Source organism: Myotis nattereri (genome assembly GCF_964212035.1).
Source record: "Myotis nattereri genome assembly, chromosome: 2".
Lineage (NCBI taxonomy): Eukaryota > Metazoa > Chordata > Mammalia > Chiroptera > Vespertilionidae > Myotis > Myotis nattereri.
In genome coordinates, this window is record NC_138076.1 from 109143041 (window position 1) to 109165246 (window position 22206).

The following is a 22206-nucleotide window of genomic DNA, read 5'->3' on the forward strand; positions in this document are numbered from 1 at the left end:
AATTGGGTCTTTATTGTTGTTGTCCCATTCATAGGTATATTTCCCCTCTGGCTGGGTGACTGTGAAAGCTCACCTCTAAACACACTGTGCTTTCTGTTGTGCAGGTGCTTACAGAACAAAACAAGAAACACAACGAAAACTTATGATAGACCCCCTACAACAACAATAAAAACAACCACAAAAGAAAAGAGAATTAGGAAAGAGAAAACTAGAATAAACGTATGAGAAAAAAAAGTAAAGAAAAAAGAATATGAAAGGAAAGAAAGGGAGAGAAAAAGTAAGAATATGGAATAGGAAAAGTAAAATGGTATAAAAGAAAAGAAGAAGGAAAAATGTTATAAAGAAAAAAGAAATCCTATATAATAATGAGCTAACATGCAAATGGTTGTCACACCCTCACACTGTCATGGCTCAGACACTCAACACTGGGGAGAAAGGAATGGAGACCAGCCAGGCACAAATGATCTTGCGAGAGAGAAATGGGAACCAGCCAGGCTGTGGCCTAGGAGAGGGACAAGCCGCCTGCCCCGCTGTCCTGGGTGCCAGTGGCTGCGCCTGTGCCTGCAGCCCAGGAGAGGGACAAACTGCACACCCCGCAGTCCCGGGCACCAGCAGCTGCACCTGCATCCCAGGAGAGGGACAAGCCGCTTGCCCCACAGTCCCGGGCACCAGTGCCTACAGCTGCGGCCTGGGAAAGGGACAAGCCACCCGCTGCATGGTCCCAGGCACCTGAGGCTGCAGTCCAGGTGAAGCCACCCGCCCATGGTCCCCTGAGGCTGTGGCTGGCCCAGGTGAAGCCAGGCCGGGTCATGGGTGCCTGCGGCCGGCCAGAGGGAAGAAAGCCCAAGTCCTGGATGCGGGGCAAGACAGAGGCAGTTAGGGGCGATCAGGCCAGTAGGGGAGCAGGTGTAGGTGATCAGGCAGGCAGGCAGGCAGGCAGGCAGGAAAGCAGTTAGAAGCCAGCAGTCCCGGATTGAGAGAGGCAGTTGGACATCCCCCAAGGGGTCCTGGATTGGAGAGGGTGCAGGCTGGGCTGAGGGACTCACACACACACACACACACACACACTGCCCCCGTGCACAAATTTTGTGCACCGGGCCTCTAGTTAAATAATAAGAAATAAAGGAAAAGAGAACGGAGAAAGGAAAAATATAGAGTAAGAAAAGGAAAGAGAAAAATAAGAGATATGAAAGAAAAACAGGAGACAAAAATAATAACAAAGCAATGGAAATAATGCAACACTGTCAGAAGTTGTATGTATTTGGCTCTCAGAAATCTGTTCAAAGCTTCAAGCGATTCATATTTGTGGCTGCCCCCATAAGGCTTGGCTGCATGCAAGAATGGCCAAGCTGCACTCTGTACAGGTTGTTAGCAGCATAAGGCCTCCAGAGGGGTCAGCAAATGTCCCAAGGTGTCTTGGGATCCACCTCCACCCACCTCTACCTGTCAGCCAGATGCCAGACTTAGTCACTGAAAAAGATGTTTCTGAAAAGTATTTTGATGGAATTGGGAGGATGTCACTTCTGAGTCTCCCGTGATGGGGAAGTGCCATTTAGATTTCAGGGAAGATGATGGGTGTGTTCCCTCCATCACAGAGCTACACATCTGAGTCGGTCCCAGAATATTTCCCTGACCTGGACAGGGAAGAGCCCCTCATATGCAGTCTAGTGGGGTCTGCTGTAAGCTGAGAGTTTCTATCAGCTCTCCTGTGAAAAAGAAGCACCAGTCAGGTTTCCAGAACAGTCAGGAAAATAGTCCCACCTCAAAGCCAGTCACTGAGGCCCCTGAGACTTTCCATACCCATAGGTTAGGCCTCTGCTGGCTGCCTCCTCATCAGGGGTCAAGATGCAGGGAGAAGCGAGCTGTGTCCCCGAGGGCAGGGTATTTGCCTTTTCCCAGGCTGTTGCTGCTGGAAGGGGCTTGCACTTCTCAGGCAAAATGGCTGCTGTGGTATGTGGGGGGATGACCAAGCACAGATCTCCCAGGCTGCCGCATTTCCACATCTCCCCCAATGCCTCCCACCCTAGCCTTTCCTCAGGCAACTCCCGTGCACACTGTCCTCCCTCCACTGAAGCCTTGGGTTATTGGCTGTAAAAAAATACAAATCTGTTGTTCTCGTTTTTGCTTTTTTTGTTTTATGTGGCTTTATCTCCAACTGACTCCTTCTCTCCCAGGATAGAAACCCTGCCACGTTTCATGGCCGGATGTCACATGGGCCACTGATGCTCTAGGCTGGCAAGCCCAGCCTGGGGTCTGGGCCTCCCTCCTCTCATGGAAAATACCCCCACATATTCCTCCTCTCCCTCTACCTGCCACCTGCTGGCACTGAGCCAGCCCTCTCGTGGCCCTGCCCTTCCTACCAATCTCAAGGTGCCCTACCTTTTTAAAAGTCGCCTCTTCACCCTCACTGGTTTGACTCAGTGGATAGAGCATTGGCCTGGGGACTGAAGGGTCCTGGGTTCGATTCTGGTCAAGGGCATGTACCTTGGTTGCAGGCTCAATCCCCAGTGGGGAGCATGCAGAAGGCAGCTGATGGATGTTTCTCTCTCATCCGTGTTTCTAACTCTCTATCCCTCTCCCTTCCTCTCTGTAAAAATCAATAAAATTATTTAAAAAGTTAAATAAAATAAAAGTCGCCTCTTCAGCCAGTCTTCAGTTGATAATGCAAGGTGAATATTCCCCAATTTCGTTTTATTTCCAGTTTTGTTCTGGGAGGAGGTGCAAGAAAGACCCACCTACTCTGCCACCATCTTGAAACCCCTCTGTAACATTTCTTAACATAGAAATGTACCTGATAAGAGTAGTATGCCAGGGATTCCAATATGGCTGCAGATTAGGTAAAAACAATACACACCTCCTCCCATCAATCTGATTTACAGCTAAAATTTAGAGCAGTTAACCTGAATAAACAATGGAAGGTCAGCTGAATAGGAGTATTATATCCAAAAATTGAAAAAAGAAGCTACACAGAGACTTGTAAGAAGGGTAGAGAAGCAGAGAGGGCTGGTCCCTGCACTCAGGGGCAGTGGCTGAGAAGCCAGAGAAATATCATGGCTACAACAGTCCCCCATTAGGAAAGTGGGATCTCATCCACATGTCAGGACCCCCAAACCAGAGCATCAGGACCAGGAAGAAGAGCCTGCATAGAATGAGGCAGCAAAAATAAGCTGCCAGATTTTGTCTGCCAGAAAGAGGAGGGAGTTTGCTAGAATCCTAGGTGTTCTCCTTAAGGGCCAATGCACAGAGGCTCACTCCTGGGCATTCACTTGGGGTACCAGCAAAGGGAAGGAGACTTAAGGCATATGGAAGACATAAAGTGAAGATCTGGATAGCATAGCTTTGGAGATCTGGAAGGTAGGCTACTGAGGTCCTGGTCCAAAGTCAACATCCCATACTGCCTTCAGGTGTCATCTCACAGGGTTGAGCACTTCCATTCTTACAGCACAAGAGGGACCCTGAGGTATGCTATTTTCCGGGAGAAACTATAAACAGATTCTCAGATGGTCACTGTATTAAGTGGTTTTGAAACAAGGGCTCATCTTTTCCCCCTACCATGGGTTAGGCAGACACCATCCCCAATGGAAGACTCCCTTGTCAGGGCCTCAGGCATAGGGTAGCTATGGAGCTAGGGGGAGGCATGCTTTTGCACTCCCAACCACAGCCCTGTGCCACCCCTAACAAAGAGCTGCCTTGAGTTACATTCCCAAATACTGCTGGCACCAGCCTGCCAAGCGCAGTTCCACATGGGTAATAAAGCGTGCAACTCAGAACTGGGACATTTGGCATGATTCCTTTAGAGTTTCACATCAGGCAGAGCACTGCCAAGCTAGGAGAAGGTAAGCAGCTAGCTCCCCTCCCAAGGGCCAAGGGCCCACATCATCCCAATTAAAGGGCAGATTTGATTTTCACCCCCAAATCTTGCTGGCCCCATCCTGCTAAGCTCATATCTGCAGGGGGAAAGGAGTGCAACTAAGAATTGGGGCATTTGTCATGACCCCTCGGAGCCCTCTGTCAGGGTCTCTGGAAATGCACTGCAAAGCTAGAAAAAGGTGAATAGCTATCTCCCCTCCCAAGGGCCAGTACCACCCCCAGTAGAGGGTTGCTTTGATCTGCTCCTCCAAGTCCTTCAGGGAGGAAGGGAGCAAGGAGCATAACTAGGAGCAAACAGGAACTGGGAATTTTGGAATGCAGATCAGTTGGAATCTCTGAAGGCATGGCTGCAAAGCCAGCAAGACTACCAATGTAAGACTGACTTGATCTGTTTTCAAAAGCCCAGTTGGCCCCATCCTGCTAGGCTCAGTTTTGAGGGGGAAGGAGGGTCTGCTCAGAGCTCGGACATTCAGAGTGCATTTACCTCAGAGGATCCAGTGAAGGGCTTGAGCAGGGAGGACTATAGAGCTTCATGGCACAGTTGGTGCCACCCCCAAAAGAAGGCTTTCTTAATCTATTTGCCCAAGTCCCAATGAACTTGTACTGTCCTACTGAGCTTGCTCCTGCAGTGAGGTCAGCTAGCTATATCCAAACTGAATCTGTGGTGCACTCCTCCTGGGGAAGACAGTTGGAGACCCACACAGAGTGTGAATGGTATGGTTCTAGAGTAGGTGCCCCATTCTCCCCGTTGAATGCCAGACCACACTGCCCCAAACTAGGGGATCTACTAACCCTGTCTGCCTGACCTGTTTTCCCCAACCTACCAAGCCTGAGCCCAACTTTATTGATCTCACCCCAGCTCAGAGCTCCAGGAAGTAGAACCGACTACACAGATTGGCCCCTCCCACAGACACCCAGGTCCAGTTTATGCAGACACAAACATTGAATGGTGTGGAAGCTCCAGACAGGTAGCCCAAAACCGGTTACACACAATGTCTGACAGTGACCTGTACCTGAACCGCACCCAAATGAACCCAGAACCAACATACCTAATGGTGAGCTTCAGACCTCACCAGAGCTTGACCCAACCACCCACACAAGCAACACACCCAAAGGAAGAATCTGGCAGGCACCAGACCCTGCTGGAAACAACTCCACCTCAAGGGGCAGCCCCTACACAACATCTCATACATGGCAATCGAAGTTTACCCTTATAGCCACCCAACCTGAAGGGATAACTGCACCCACAAAAGGGCCTATAGCATTCATCATAACACAACTAAATAGGGAATGCACATAACCCACAGGAAATATTTCTGGAGCACAGAGCACATGTCAAATGGAAGATTGTGCCACTGAGCCCAACAAGACATCTCGAGATTGCACCTGCACAGAAGGTTGCATGCCATAGTCAGATTGAGCCTTAGTCAGCCAGCCTGAGAGTCAATCCCACCCAGGAATGGGCCAACAGCAATCAAGACCCAATTATAACAGAAAGACCCACATAACCCATACAAGGGACATTCCTAGAGTATCCAACTCAGAAGCACAAGGAGACTGCACCATTGGGACCCACAAGACACATTATATAAGGCCACCCCACAAACACTAAGAGGCATAGCAGTGCTATCTAATACAAAGAAAAAACACACAAAGGTACAGCTACAATGGGGAGACAAAGAAACAATCCCCAAATTAAAGAAAAGTAAGACTCCAGAAAAAGAGCTAAATGAAATGGGGGCAAGCAATTTATCAGATATAGAGTTCAAAGTAATGGTTATAAAAATGCTCAAACAATTTAATGAGAACTACAAGGCACTTAGTGGGAAATACTGAGCAGCCATGGTGAGCCAAGAACCATGCTAATTGTTTTATAGACACCACTTCCTCTATCCTTATAACAACATTGCCATGTGGCTTCATCAGCCCCTTCTCCTAGACTACCAAAATTTGTGCAGCTAGTGGGAAATAGAGATAGGATTTTTGAGCCTTGTATTCCCACAAGTCTATGCTTTAACTCCAAGTCCAATCAGTTCAGAATTCAAGTATGGGCTTGACTACTCCATCAAAACATAGCAAACTGAAAATCAACTTTAAGGATAGAGAAAGCGGGGTGGGTGGGGGGGGGGGCACAAAGCCAATAGAAAAATATCTGAAACAAAGTAACTCATATGGAAAAAGGATGGATGGAAGGAGGGGGGGAGGTATGGATGGAGGAGAGGGAAAGAGAGAGGAAGGAGGGAAGAAAGGAAGGAAGGGAAGGAATGGAAGGAAGGGAAAGGGAAAGGAAGGGAAAGGAAATGACCAGGAGAATAGAAAGAAACCTAGAGCTGAGAGTGAACAGCAACTATGTGAGAATATACAGTGCAAAGTGGCAGGTGAATAGGCAAAAAATCACTCCAAGGCAAGCATAGGATACCCCACAGGGACAGAGGTGTCTTTGGAATGACCTTTGCAAGTCTGTTCTTGGAGTACTTCATTGAGCTTTGAGCACTTCATCACAAATGAAAAGCAAATCATATTGGATTTCAATGAAGAAATACAACAGCACACAAAAAAAGAGATTAAGAAAGGAGGGGATCAAGTTATGTCAGGATTTGAAGCATTTACAGAGAGGGCAAAGTAAGATAGCTCTGTGTGTGTCTCTCCCACCTAATGCTTTAACCTTTTAGTCCTTAGGAGAGCCATCTGTGGCAGGTGTGTTAGGAATGCAGATGTTTTTCTCAGCACCTGTTGGTATGCTGCTGAGGCCACCAGGTCAACAGACTGACAAAAGATTTTTGCACAAGTGTAAATCAGTCCCTGGCATGTGGGAGGTTGGGAGGAGATGGTCAGACCACTGCAAAAACTGCCCCCAGGGGAGTTAGTCCCACTTGCTTCCACTGGGGCTCAAGGGCACCTCTCAAGCCAGGATATAGAGCAACTTAGCAGCACCATCCTTGATGGCAAATGACAATGACAAAGGAGGTACCCTCCCAATGTCAGCAGTGTAGACTCCAGCAGCAGCTGGGAAAAAGAGAAGCAAGACAGGACCATAGAAGGGGAGCAGAAGTAAAGACAACATATGGTCAAAGATGTGGTCAAAGGGCGATCAGGCCAGTAGGGTCATGTGGTCAAAGATGGCCACCCCCATGTGGACACAAGATGACCAGCAGGGGAGGGCAGTTGGGGGGGGGGGACCAGGCCTGCAGGGGAGGGCAGTTGGGGGCAACCAGGCCAGCAGGGAAGAGCAGTTAGAGGCGACCAGGCTGGCAGGGGAGGGCAGTTAGGGGTGACCGGGCTGGCAGGGGAGGGCAGTTGGGGGGGACCAGGCTGGCAGGGGAGAGCAGTTAGGGGCAACCAGGCCAGCAGGGGAGAGTAGTTAGGGGTGACCAGGCCAGGAGGGGAGAGTAGTTAGGGGCGACCAGGCCAGCAGGTGATTTTGTGTTTTAAAATGCCCCCAAGCATTGTATTGAGTGCTGTCTAGTGTTCCTGAAAGCAAGGAAGCAATGATGTGTCTTATGGGGCAAATGCATGTGTTAGACAAGTTTCGTTCAGGCACAGGTTACAGTGCTATTGGCTGTGAGTTTATTGTTACACTAGAGGCAGGGACCAGGGGCGGGGATCAGGCCTGCAGGGGAAGGCAGTTGTGGGGGACCAGGCCTCCAGGGGAGGGCAGTTGGGGGCAATTGGGCCGGCAGGGGAGGGCAGTTAGGGGAGACCATGCTGGCAAGGGAGGGCAGTTAGGGGTAACCAGGCCACAGCAGGGGAGGGCAGTTGGGGGAGACCAGGCCTGCAGGGGAGAATAGTTAGGAGTGACCAGGCCGGCAGGGGAGGGCAGTTAGGGGCAATGAGGCCAGCAGGGGAGCAGTTAGGCATCGATCAGGCTGGCAGGGAAGTGGTTACAGGGTCATCAGGCTGGCAGGCAGAAGTGGTTAGGGGCAATCAGGATGGCAAGCAGGCGAGCAGTTGGGAGCCAGCAGTCCTGGATTGTGAGAGGGATGTCCGATTGCCCATTTAGGCCCGATCCTGGGATTGGGCCTAATCCAGCAGTCGGACATCCCTCGAGGTGTCCCAGATTGGAGACGGTGAAGGCTGGGCCGAGGGACACACACACACCCCTGCATGAACCAGGCCTCTAGTGTAACAATAAACTCACAGCCAATAGCACTATAACCTGTGCCTGAATGAAACTTGTCTAACACATGCATTTGCCCCATAAGGCACATCATTGCTTCCTTGCTTTCAGGAACACTAGACAGCACTCAATACAATGCTTGGGGGCATTTTAAAACACAAAATCACCAACAAAACACAAAAATGTCAAAAACGTGGCACTAACTAGATCCTGAAAAGGACACCTTCTACAGTGAGAGCTGGAACAAGAAGGCAGAGGTTGCCTTGATGGACCTCAGCTGGGAGGGTACCTACCAGGCGACTACAAGGTGACTCATTTCTTGCTTGTCTGTGCATGTTTGCAAATGATCACAGAAGTGCCATGAGGAATAATTTTAGGATTACAAGCAAATTTTAGCAAGTAAATAAATTGGCAAATATGCAATCTACAAATAATGAAAATCAACTGTATTTCCAGCACCTGGCACATGATGGTAAGAAGTGATATCAATAATGCTTATGGACTTTGTGAAAGCAAGCAAGCATCAGTGTGCAAGTTAGTAAATGGAAGAGTGAGTGAGTGGGAAGAATGACTGAGTGTGTGAATGGAATAGTGAGTGTACAAGTGAGTGAATGGAAGACTGAGTAAGTGACTGGAAGAGTGATTGAGTGTGTGAATGGAATAGTGACTGAGTGTGTGAGTGAAGTAAAGACTGGGTGTTCAAGTGAGTGAACAAGCACATGGTTATGAAATGGAAGCATAAATGAGTGACAGAGCATCTCCTGGTTCTTGATCAGGCTCCAAATAGCATTAATGGGAGGAACTGGGAGATACGTCTCCCTGAGAGAAGCAGGAAGCTCTGCAACTAAAGACCCATGAAACAGGCTGAGCTGAGGAGCAAGTGCAGGCTCTGTGTGACCCACAGTCTGTTCTGAGAAAAGCGGCATCCTAAGAGGTGAGGTGAAGGTAGGTGAGGGAAAGTGGTCCCAGGAGCTCTGGAGTGCAGAAGATCAGAAAGGGCAGAAGCAGGGAACACTGGGAGGCAAGGAGCCAAGCTTTGTTTTCCCCAATGTCATTTTCTACTGGTGGTCCTCACATCTCAACTTAGAAATTCACTCAATGTCATGGGTGCAGCAAGGCTCAGGGTAGGAAACCAGGGGTCTGCACAGTCAGTAAACTTAATAAAGGAAACATCACCTCACAGACATGCTGCTCTTTCCAAGTGTATATCTCACCTGCTCTGTAACCACTTAAAAACATTAATGAATTCTCAGGAGTTTTTGTCAAAAGGCATTTTTTCGATCAAAAGACATAAGTACAAATACTAGCATGTGGGACTCCCTGCCACTTTTTATCAAAAAGGAAACCTTATATACTAAATGATCAGGAACCACTCTGGTCTCCTTTTCTAGCCTCAAATACCTATTCGTAAATTAGGTGTTTGTAAGCCACAATCTGCCTGGTCCTCTTTTTACAGAAAACAAGAAATAGGTAATCTGGAATCCCACTGACAATATAGTGACACGTTCAATATTTATTAAGTGCTAACTGCATTCAAGACATGGTTTAAGTCCATGCAAGACATGGTTTAGCTTCCATGGGAAACTAAAGTGACCACAACCCTACCTTTGCAGAATTCACACTTTATGAAATGTAATTCTATTAGGGACAGTGAAGAACTGTCCAGAGGAAGTTCTTCCACTGAATCAAGAACTTCCACTGCAAGAAACAGCTTTTATAGTGCCTGACTTGGGGCTTCTTGAAACCATTCTCTGAACTCTCCTTATCAGACAACTCTGACAGGGGGACTTCTGAGCATGCCGCAGTGTGGAACAAGGAAAATGACTACACCAAGGGCAGGAAGAAAGAAGTTAGGGTCACGTGTAGAACTGTGCCCATCAGGAGGAAGATTCTGCTTGGGAATTCCTAAACCTAAAGAAGGACCATCCCTGAGCATGTTACCTGGTGCCCAGCACATATCCCTACCATGAAAGGGGATGATAGCCATCTACAGAGCTGTTAGCTATTAAAACTAAATCCTTTGCAGAGCCTGTAAGATCTGCAGAACTGTGCCCTATGACTTTGGCCATTACTGACCTGAACATTTTAAACACGCCTCAGATAATCAGTAAATGCAGCTACCCTGCTAAACAACATAAACTTAACTAAAATTAAGTAATAAGTACATATTTAAATGACTTCAACTAACTAGTGGCCAGCAGTAGAGATGCTAAGGACCAGTAAATGAACCACTAAATAAAAATTAGAAAGAAAAAAATTGTTCCAAATCAGATCTGTGAAGGAAATACTAAAATCCTGTTATAATATGTGGTTAATTCTAGTTAAAAAAAAATGTTATTCCCCAAAATGGATGCCCACTCTTATACGTGTACGTTGGACATGGTTTACTAATTCACCCAAGTTCAAATCATAATTTGTCACATATTATCTGGGTGACCTTGACTAAGTCACTAGCCACTACACTCTCACTCTCCTCATCTCTAAAATAAGGACAAAATAAGGAAACAAAATCAAATAATATGGTAGAAGATACTCTTCTGAGGTGCTGCCCTCTTTATCATCAAAGATTAGTTGATCCTTTGAAAACATATGCAGTATAAGGCAATGCTCTGTCATCCAAAATCTGTGTTTAAAACCATTGTTTCCTGAGCATTCCTGCTTTCAAACAGACAAATGACCCTTTCCATTTCCTTTATATGAATTACATTCTTTGGAGACTCTACGTAAAGGACATCTGGATGTCTATCATCAAAATCATCTGAAATAACACACATCATGACAAACTGCTAAGTCTGGTGGTACATGCTACGTGTTATGGTGTCCTGTTTCATAAACACAGAGCTTATTCTGCTTGTTCAAAGTTCGCTCACAATTGCCACAGCAGAGCACCTAATGGAAACAATGCCTCCCATAAACCTCCAGGATCAAGCTGCCACCTCCAGCACACCACAAACCCTCCTTGCTAGGACTTCCCACCACCACAATGTTTTCAAAACTGGCATCTTCAGATCCCAGGACCTATCCTGGAGGCTACAAGTTTTCTACAAGAACATTTTCACTTAGTCTTTTCATTTCATGAAAAAATTAAGGAGTCATTTTAAGGCTATTCTAGACCTTCCAAATCAGTGGTTCTCAACCTTCCTAATGCCGCAACCCTTTAATACAGTTCCTCATGTTGTGGTGACCCCCAACCATGGAATTATTTTTGTTGCTACTTCATAACTGTAATTTTGCTACTGTTATGAATCATAATGTAAATATCTGATATGCAGGATGTATTTTCATTGTTACAAATTGAACATAATTAAAGCATAGTGATTAATCACAAAAACAATATGTAATTATATATGTGTTTTCCGATGGTCTTAGGCGACCCCTGTGAAAGGGTCGTTTGACCCCCAAAGGGGTCGCGACCCACAGGTTGAGAACTGCTGTTCCAGATGGCCTCGTATTACCAGATTCTGCCATCCAAAGGTGCAGTTGTGCTTAAAGTTACTTTCAGGGCTAATAGGAAAAGGAAATAACATATATGGAACATCAGTGAAGACCAGATGACCTCATCTGGCCTCCCAGTTATTGAATAGGAAGACATAGGGGAAAATGTCTTCCCAAGGTGCCAGGGGCTAGGTCTTCTGAGCTCAAGAGAAGATGGGCTGCCACATAAGAGCCATCCAACATTCAGCAGCATCTTAGCCTCAGTCAGATAACAACAGCCATCTTATTAAACCAATCATGCCAATTTGGCTTGTATCGGTTTTATAATTTAGTGTGGATTTTAACATATGTTTTAAATTACCCTTATCAAAGGGGTATAAGGAGTTTGTACATATTTAAATAACCTAATAAAATCATTTGAGTCAATATGGGATTCTAAGGATCTGAGATATGTTTTCCTTTTAAAGAGGTGGATACAGTTCTTCAATCTAGGACAGGTGGCTCTCCAGGGCCCCTCGCCACTCTCCACATTGTGAAAACACCCCTGTAGTAGCTGGTGGCTCATGTACCTCTACTCAGTAAAGACAGCCACCCCAACTAATGGATTTACTTTTCTCTAAGACTATACATGTGGCAAATCCACCAAACTTCAGTTATGATTACATGAATTCACATAAACAGGGCCCAACTGCATCTCTGGAAATATAACCACCAAATACTATAGTAAACACTCACTTTACAAGCATCTCTGCCAGGATGGTGGCCAGGCTCTTACAAGAATTAGCTTAAGTCCCCATTGTGCCACCTACGAATTCTGGGCTTTGAGCAAGTCACTCAACCTCTCTTGCTTTCAGTTTTAGTAGTTAAATAAGACAACTCCTATGGAAAAACTGGACTCTATAAGTGGACAATCACATACTAGGTCATGTATCAACACATGAAATTCAAATACAGCATGACTCTGTGTGTGAGGGCCGTGATAGGCTGAGTAGTTGGGTCACCAAACCAGGTGGCAACTGCACAAATGTGCACCGCTGGGCCTTCAAGAAACGGAAAGATTATAGATACAGAGACTCTGACTCCAAAAAACAGTCCAGTGGGAAAGACAAAGGAATTAAAATTCTGGACAGAATGAAGCAAGTGCTATAAAAGGGATACAAACCAGGAATCTGTGTGTTGTCCTTGTATATCACTTTTGCAGAGTCCATGCTGTACTTCCTATATCATCACAATTTTAGCAATTGTGCTACCATTTTTTTAATGGAAACATCAAATATCTTTCATTAAATGCCAGCTTTTTTAAGGAAATTAATTTTTCCTAGAGTTCTTTTTTAATTAGATATTTATCACAGTCAAGTATCTTGATAACACTCAGATAATTTGGAGTAAGACCCTAAAAATAACTATTTGAGCCTTACTTATAGTCTCTTTGATAAGAACAAAAGTGGCAAATGTAAACATACTCTAATTCTTTAATCTTCTGGCCAAGTGTGTGTGTGTGTGTGTGTGTGTGTGTGTGTGTGTGAGAGAGAGAGAGAGAGAGAGAGAGAGAGAGAGAGAGAGAGAGAGAGAAGAGAGAAAAAGAGAGGAGAGAGAGAGCTGAAATCGGTTTGGCTCAGTGGATGGAGTATCGGCCTGCGGACTGAAGGGTCCCGGGTTCGATTCCGGTCAGGGGGGATGTGCTTGGGTTGCGGGCACGTCCCCAGTAGGAGATGTGCGAGAGGCAGCTGATCGATGTTTCTCTCTCATCGATGTTTCTAACTCTCTATCTCTCTCCCTTCCTCTCTGTAAAAAAATCAATAAAATATATTTAAAAAAAAAAAAAAGAGAGGAGAGAGAGAAATCTAACACCCTCTCTAAACTTCACTGAGGCAGGATATCCTAATCTTTACATTTGAAGGCTTATGTGCCCTAAATTGTCTGTCATTCCTTTTCTGAAACTCCTATACATCCCTCAAGATCCAGTTTAAATGTAACCACCCAATTTCCCCAAATACTCTTCTGGGCACCCAAGACACCTGTATTTCTCTAATATAGTGCATTTCACATTGCACTGAACTACTTATAATCCTACCAGGTTTTAAGATACTTGTTGCAGTGTTATGCACTTAGAACATAATAGGTATAAATGTTTGTGAATAAATTAGCAAATGAATGAATGAATGATTAACATATGATACAATAATCTAATTCCACCCCAGAACTAGAATTATTCAGGTTTCCTCAAACCACACACCATGATACACAGCAATATACTTTTTCCTACTTCCACATTCTAATAGGAAACCAGAATCCTAGATTTACATTATTCTGAAGCAATATCACCCTATTCACTTCTGACCTTTTAAATCCATTCCTATAAACTTGAAAACAAAAGAACTACATAGATAAAAAGAGAAACAATCCAACTTTCAAAATACATTTTAAATTAATTTCTGCTACATTTACACATTCATTTACTTTATACAAGTGTCTGTTATTTCTCCAAATCTCCTCTTTACCTTCTTTAATAATGAGATCAATCTTTTCAAGTTTTCCTCAATATTTAGAAATAAAAACTCCACTTTAATTTACTAAGCTTCACACAACTTTGCAAAGGTGAAAATTCCTTAAGCTACAATTTTTAGTTTAATGTAGAATCATCGCCCATTTCTTTCCTTTCCTTCTCTGAATCTTATCACAATGAAATGAGATATTTGGGTCACTCCTCATTCCCAAGTGTGATGACCACAAGGCCAATGGACAATGTGGTCCTGGGCCATAGAAAAGCATTGCTATCACCCTCTCTCTACCCTTTACCTGCATCAGATACAGACCACAGAAAAAGCAACCTGGCTGACCAGGGAGTTTTCCTCCCAGCTCTATGTGTAGGAGGGAAAAGAGCTCACTGAACAAACATTTCATGTGCACAGAGAACATCACAGGTCAGACAGACAAGACTCATGAGTGAACCTGAAAAAACCAAACCATAATTCTTGAGATGCAGAGTAGGAAGAGACATTCCAGACAGCTAAGTCATGCTTTCTGTTTTATACATTAGAGTGAGGGCCAGCATCTTGCTAGTGGCAGAGACAGAATGAGAGCCCATTCTGTTCCCGTGCTCCCATCACTACCCTTTTTTTGTCTCTAGGCTCAGCCATATCCCCCTGGGGCTGGACACATTATCACCTTCTGATCTAGCATGGCAATGGAACATTGCAATTCTTCCTTCCAGCAGAGTCCTAAGTACACACTAGCCATACAATGAGGTCCACACCTGTATGTTTAATGAAGCATAAAAAGAATCACAATAGTTCATTCATTTCAATCCAATATTCATATATTGAGCACCTATCATGTACAAGGGCCATGGCTATGTGTTAGGCAACATTAGTGAATACAGAAATTCAATTAACTTCACTGGATATCATATTGTACTTGAGTGACCATGGAAATATAAACAGTGGTACAGGGGCCCAAAGGAAAACACCAGAACTGCTAACCAGAATAACTGGGGTTCAAGTTAGAGGTGTAGTGAAGGTTTTGTAGAAGAGGCAATATTTTCGTTGAATCTTAAAGAAAGAATGCTGCTTCATCAGGTAGAGCAGAGAAGATAAAGACATGCCAGAGAAAGGAGTTAACTTAACCACACATACAAATAGAACAGTAAGTGGACAACTCAAAATACATGGGGAAAGAGGGCAAGAGATGGGACTGGCACAATATTTGTGATAATATTGATGGCATTGCTAAAGAATGCAGGCACTGGCATTTAAAAGCAAGCATTGGTCTGAGCTGAGAAGGACATTCATTTCTGGGTTTTGGAGATAATTCTCCCATTCCTGTGGAGAATGAATTGGAGATGAGAGAGGCAGGATGCACAGAAGCCATTTAAGATACTTTTCCACAAAGGAAACACTGTATGGAAATGTGTTCCTTTTCACACTTTTCCTCCAAGCCTGGAGACACACATGAGAAGGTATGCATTTCTCAAACACAGAAGGAAGAAGAGCTTTTTTTTTTAGCTTTTCTGGGATTGTCCCCTTTGCTGTGACAAGGATTGTCAACTAGTCCTATGGCTGTGGGGTAGTGGAGGTGAGAAGTCCACTCTTAGCCCTGCTCAGGGGCTCGCTCTAAACAAAGCAGTTGGAAGTCACAGAAAACTTACTACAATGGGATTCTCCAACTTCCTGCCTCTGGCCACCTTTTCACATACTCCTGTCACTGGTGTTCACTGAGGCTGGAGCCCTCACTCTGTCCCCAGTCTGTGCTACAGAGGGAGCCACACAGGCAGGAGGGCAGCTGAATGACAGGAGAGGAGGCCATCCAAAGAATCCAGAAGGAGAGACAAGGCTGAGCCCAGACAAAAAAAGGGAGGCTCCTGTGCTGAACAAGAAGTTCCATCTGCTCCTTGTCAAACAGCAAACCGCAGGGGCTGTCAAACAGCCATTTCATCTAAAAGATGAGTCATCTCTCTAAGGGGCAGGGGCTCTGATGGGGTATGCAAGGTGGTCCCCAGAACAGGGGACAAATAGCCAGCCTCTATTTGTGTTGACTCAGTCACTGCATCCTTGAAAAATGTTTACCTTAATTCATGTTTTATAAACTAATACTTATGAACTATATCTTATAAATACAACCTGTAATAATAAAAGCGTAATATGCTAATTAGACCAGAGAGCCACCAACTTCCAGATGACCTTCTGGACGAAGCGGGAGCAGCCGCCGTGGCTGCGAGGGCCAAGACCCTTACACGAATTTAGTGTATCAGGCCTCTAGTTTTGAAATAATTTAATATGCATTATTGAAATCCATACTCAAAAACATTTTTGGTGGTGGTACATGATTTGAAAAGTTTGGAGATCGTTGTGATAAACCATAGTCTCACACAAAAAGCATTATATGGAGTTCAACTGTGACCAACTTAAATCCACATTATATGCCTAAAGGTGAAAAAAAAATTGAGGGAGGGACAAAAAGGAGAATGTCACTATATAGTTAAAAATTGAAAAATTTCCTTACATCTTATGTCTTCATACTGAAAGTATTAACAAAAATAATTTCAGAAATAAATAACTTTATCAAAACCAATAGCTGTGTTTAAAAAGCTAATCTCAATCCTATGCTTAAAAACATTTTAGCCCTAGCTGGTTTGGCTCAGTGTCAGCCTGTGGCCCGAAGGGTTCCAGGTTCAATTCCGGTCAAGGGCACAAAAAATAAATTAATTAATTAAAATAAAACCATTTCAAAAAAATCTATTCTCTCAAGGAAGCACTTTTTTTAAAAAAGACTTAACTATCTAACAAAATCAACCAATCCTGATTCAAATTTTACAAAGGCAGGTAAAACACACAAGTGTCACTAAAAATGGTGTATGCTATATTCAAATTACATAATCCATAACTTATTGTCATCTGAAGTTTTTGAGTGAAAATTGGATACTATTTCCAACCCTAGTACACACATACACAAACACATTTACTAGTATGTGGCTAGGAAAGAAGCAATCTATAGAAAATGTCTCCTGATTCTACATATATGCCCTTCATTCCTGTTACAGGGGACTCCAGAACTTCTCCCATCCTCAGCTGTTAGTTTTCAACTTTTTGTAAATTCTAATCCAGGTTCTCATATGGCAGAGAATGGATTAAATTCCCATGTGACCACCAGTAATGGCAGGTACCATAAATACTTCCCTGCCTCCCCCAAGCAGCTCACAGCCAATGAAGATAAGAAATGAGGAATAAAAAAAACCAAAATTCAATACTTACAAATTATTATATTTATATTCTTACTCACATACAAGAATATCTGACAATAATTTCCATCTCCCTTCTGACTCCATAATGAAAATCTCATGTAGCTCAGAAAAAGGGCTTATATATCCTGCATGATCTATTTTCAGTTTTAATTACAATGCTTAGCAAAGCTTGGGAGAAAATAATTTCAATTCATTTAGAAAATAACTCCCATTCAATACAAGAAGATGAGATTTTTCAGATGTAAATTTTATGTATTTGATATGAAAATGGTTTGGCATATGATAAAACATTTTCTTAGAAACTTTGGTCTATTGAAGATCCAGGGATGATATCTATTAATAAAAACAAAATGATTTGCCTCAAAAAAGTTTAAGAGCTCACACTCTCCTTCCCAACAGACTCAATTTTATTGAGGCTACTATAACCCAGAAAAAGTGCATTCAAGCCAGTGTGAGACAGAAAGGCTGTGAAGTCTTCTCAGTACTTACTGATCCGTACAGCTCCCCCTTCTCATTCATGCCGAGGTAGAGTCCACTGTCCACGCCTCGAATGCTGACAAGGCCCACGGCTATACTGATAAATTCCAGAATGCCTACAAGACAATAGGCAGAAGGTGAAGGGCAGGTCAGAGCACAGAGCACTGCCCTGAGTTTCAGCATCACTAGAAGTTTCAAAGAGGACTGAGGTTAGCTCCTAACTGGGATAATCTCACAGTCATTAAGAAAGTGTCTTTTAGAACCACTGCTGAAGAGAACTGATTTTTATAATAATGATACAAAAATATTTATCAACGTGACACACAACATTTTAAAAATAAAAAGCTAGTATGTACATAGATATGCTGAGACGTGATGGGACATAAACTAGTGTACATACTCTAATTAACCTAAAATAATTTAATTGGAGAGAAAACCACCCAGTTTTCCTCCCAGATGATAAATGTGAAATTAAACATTTGTGTATGGGCATAGATCAAAAAAATTATATTCAGAGAATGGTCTTATGTCCCTCAAAATAAGAGTATGAGGTGCTAAATTGATTGGTTTATACAGAAAGCTATCCAGCTCTCTACTGTATATAGAGCTACATTTGAAACACTAAAATAGCCTACTCATATATCCCAAATATTTCTGCTTAAACAAAGTATCTATTATTGCTATAGTTATCTAAGCCTCATAGGGATACTTAAGCAATTAAGATAATACAATATTCTGAAAAAAATGCAGATTCCAAAAATACTCTTGATTTTAAAGTCATGGAATATTATATCCCAAAAACAAATCAACATAATTATCTTTTAGTTCCTTCTTTCTGCTTTCTTACCTCACAAAGAATAACAACACCTATGCTGGGCATAAACCCAGGATTTTATGGCTATACAACAACAGCTTCAATGTCTCTAACTATATTGTTGTTTTAATATGATTACCCAACAGGATATTTGGGACAATGCTAATATTACTCATGCTTAACAATTTACTCAATCTATAATAATAAAATTGTAATGTGCTAATTAAACCGGAAAGCCAAACCACCTTCTGGACGAAGCCAGGGCTGCAAGGGCTAAGCCCCTTGCATGAATTTTGTGCATCACTCCTCTAGTTTCATGATAAAGTGCTAGACTTTGTAAAAGCCTTGCATTAATGTATACCAAATATTGGGTTTTCTAAAAAATCTTCAACTATTGAAAAATTTACTTACATCTTAGAATAACATTGGCCTATAGTTATGTGACTGATAAAAAATAAATTATATGGATTTTTAAATAATTAATTTTCAACTCTCACAAAACAGACTGTGCTACAGTGAAAAGATGACATGACAGCCTGATGATGTGGCTCAGTGGTTGAGCATTGACCTATGAACCAGGAGGTCATGTCCGGTTTGCAGGCTCGGTCCCCAGTGTGGGGCATGCAGGAGGCAGCCAATCAATGATTCTCTCTCATCATTAATGTTTCTATCTCTTTCACCCTCTCTCCTCCTTTCTGAAATCAATAAAAATATATATATTTTTTTAAAAAAAAAACCACAAAGAAGACATGACAAATACATGGTGATGAAGGGAGACAAGACTTTGGGTGAGGAGTACACAGTGAAGTATATGGATGATGTTATTATAAATTGTACAGCTAAAAGTTATAGAAAGTTATTAATCAACGTCACTCCAATAAATTTAATTTTAAAACAAAACACATGGAGGAGACGAAATGGCAGTGAAATAGGCAGACGTGTCCCAAGCCTTGTCCCAGAGCAGATATAAGGAGCAACTAAATCGAATAACATCCACCCCGAATTGGCAAAGTAGACACAGCTGGTGAGACAATTCGCAGCCAAGAAGGGCAGAGGACACCCGGAGAACAGTAAAATCAGGGATCTGGGCTGGAAAGAATTACGAGACCTCCAAGCCCAGAAGGTCAGAAGGAAGCTGCATGGCACCAAGGCCGTGTCCCTTAGGACAGGCGTAACATCTGACCGTGGAAAGAAAGTCCACAGGGCTGCTGGCGACAGGGGATTCTAGATCTGAGCCCAGAGGCGACAGCCGGAACAACTGCCCAAGCCTTGCTGTGCTGGGGTGGAGGGAGAAGCTCACAGTGGCGCAGCTCTTTCCCCTCTGGTCTTTGCTTTTATTTGTTAAACCCAGTTCATAGGACCTTTCAAATACAAACACCCACCCGTGGCTGAGGTGTGGACTTGTGGAGTTTGGGGAGAGGAGCAGCTTGGGGATAGGTGGCCAGGAGTCTGGCACTGAGACATACCTGACAAGCTGGACCTAGGCAGCCATTTTCTCCTGAAGTGATAGCCCCTGCCTGCAGTCTCCAGGCCCCCAATACAGCCACAACCAGACTACACCCTGAGTGCTACAAAGGATACAAAAAAAAAAAAAAATCTGAATAGTACCTGAGAGCCCTCAGGGACTGGCCTGAAGAGAGGCCATTCAGTCCTGGAAAACCATATGACAACCTCCCCAACTATAGCCCTGTCAGAAACAGCCGCTTGAGAGATTAAGATTAAAAGCAGACAGACAGGCAAAGTGGGCTGATTAATCCCGGAGATAGACACAAACAGAGGAGCAGTGGACCGCTTGGAACTTCAACAATCTAACAGGAAACTGAGAAGTGGCAGACAGTACAGATGAGTGGGATCTTAAACCAGCCCCATGGGACATTATAACTCAGCGGAAAGGAACGACACTCACTTTTTCATTTTTACTAGTATTTTATTTTATTTTATTATTTTGTTATCTTTCTCTATTTTCTGTATTTCCTTTTTTGTTTCTTTATTTTTATTTCTTCTTGCATTATTTTTTCATCATTCTATTCTATTTTTCTATTTTTTATTTTCATTTATTTCATTTTATCCTATTTCCTATTTTTAATGAATTTTTTTGTTTTTTTTTCTTCTTTCTCTTTCTTCTTATCCACTCATCCTCTTCCTACTTCCTCTCTACTGAACTGAGGTCCTCCCCCTATTCATCCAATTCCTTAACCTTACTTTCTATATATAAGCTCAGCCTCTACAGATGTTGCCCCCACCCTCTTTTCTGGGTGTTTGATATTTGCATTTTTTTGTTTATCTCTTTTTTCTGTGGTGTTTTCTCCAATACACACACACTATAGGCCCGGTGCACAAAATTCGTGCAAGGAGGGATGAGGTTCCCTCAGCCTGGACTGCACCCTCTCACAATCTGGGAACCCTTGGGGGATTCCAACTGTCAGTTTAGAATTCCAACTGTCTAAACTGGCAGTCAGACATCCCTCTCGCAGTCCGGGACCACTAGCTCCTAAATGCTCGCCTGCCTGCCTTATCACTCCTAACCACTTGCCTGCCTGCCTGATTGCCCCTAACTCCTCTGCCTGCCTGCCTGATCGCCCCTAACCACCTCAGCTTCTGGCCCCTGCCGCCGCGGGTTCATCCAAAAGGATGTCCGGAATGATGTCCGGAAAGTCATTCAGCTGTCCGGTCTTATTAGCATATTATACTTTTTTTTTCCCATATATTTTATTGATTTTTTACAGAGAGGAAGGGAGAGAGAGACAGAGAGTTAGAAACATCGATGGGAGAGAAACATCGATCAGCCGCCTCCTGCACATCTCCCACTGGGGATGTGCCCGCAGCCCAGGTACATGCCCTTGACCGGAATCAAACCTGGGACCCCTCAGTCCGCAGGCCGATGTTCTATCCACTGAGCCAAACCGGTTTCGGCTATACTTTTATTATTATAGATTTTTTCCCTCTTTCTTCCTTTCTCTTTTTTTTTCTCTCTTACCATTTTTTCTCTCCTTGATATCATTTGTGCTCTCTTTTCTCTCCCCTAATTCTCTTTTCTCTGGTGGTCACTTATATTGGGGTAATCAGTGTTGTGAGTACATTCTTCTTTTGTTCCCTTTGTGTAGTGTCTTGTCGAGTTGCATTTTTTACTGTTTGGTCGATATGGTAGAGAGCGAGCCACATAACCAGACACCCAGAGAGGAGACTCCATCCACAAACGGGTCAAAAACACTCCAGACCCAAATACAGAGACAGGAAGATGGCGACAGTGAGGGAGAAAGCATGAGTGAGTGAGGGAGAGAAACGGGAGTGTGTGGACGTGTGGGGCCTGTGTATGTGCATGTGAGTGAGGGACTGTTAGATCCCACAGGACCTACGGGGGCAGGCAGACCGGGCTCGCCTAGCAAGGCAGCCTCTGCTACCATTGCGAACAGTTCCAGGGTGGCTGGCTCTACCGAAGAGGCTGCACCTTCCTGAAGGGGAGAGCTGCTGTGACTGGGAGGCCAGCCTCACCTCCACCCAGGGTACCCTGAGACACCACCCAGGACTCGACAGCCACCCCCGAAAGGGACCAGCTGCCTCAGCTGAGGTCCCACGGTCACTGAGACTCCAGCCACACCAGCCATGGGCTCCTGTGAGTTCCAAAGCATGCTCCCTTATGGCCAGCCCAACGCTTTAGCCTAGGGCACTGTGACCACAAGAGCAGCAGCAGTGCAAGCAGACCACCCCCATCCAAGGCGCAGCAGCCCCGCACAAAGCCTGCCCCCATCAGAG

The 22206-nt window shown here is 44.1% G+C and overlaps 1 protein-coding gene across 3 annotated transcripts in view; it reads right to left on the reverse strand.

Annotated features, from left to right (window-relative positions):
- Positions 1-22206, reverse strand: part of FGF9 (fibroblast growth factor 9) — a 55864-nt gene that overhangs the window by 22513 nt on the left and 11145 nt on the right. For all 3 annotated transcript variants that reach the window (XM_081083533.1, XM_081083535.1, XM_081083534.1), the window contains exon 2: positions 17652-17755. In XM_081083533.1, coding sequence (XP_080939659.1) covers positions 17652-17755 — 104 coding nt within the window. The remainder of the gene's footprint in view (positions 1-17651; positions 17756-22206) is intronic.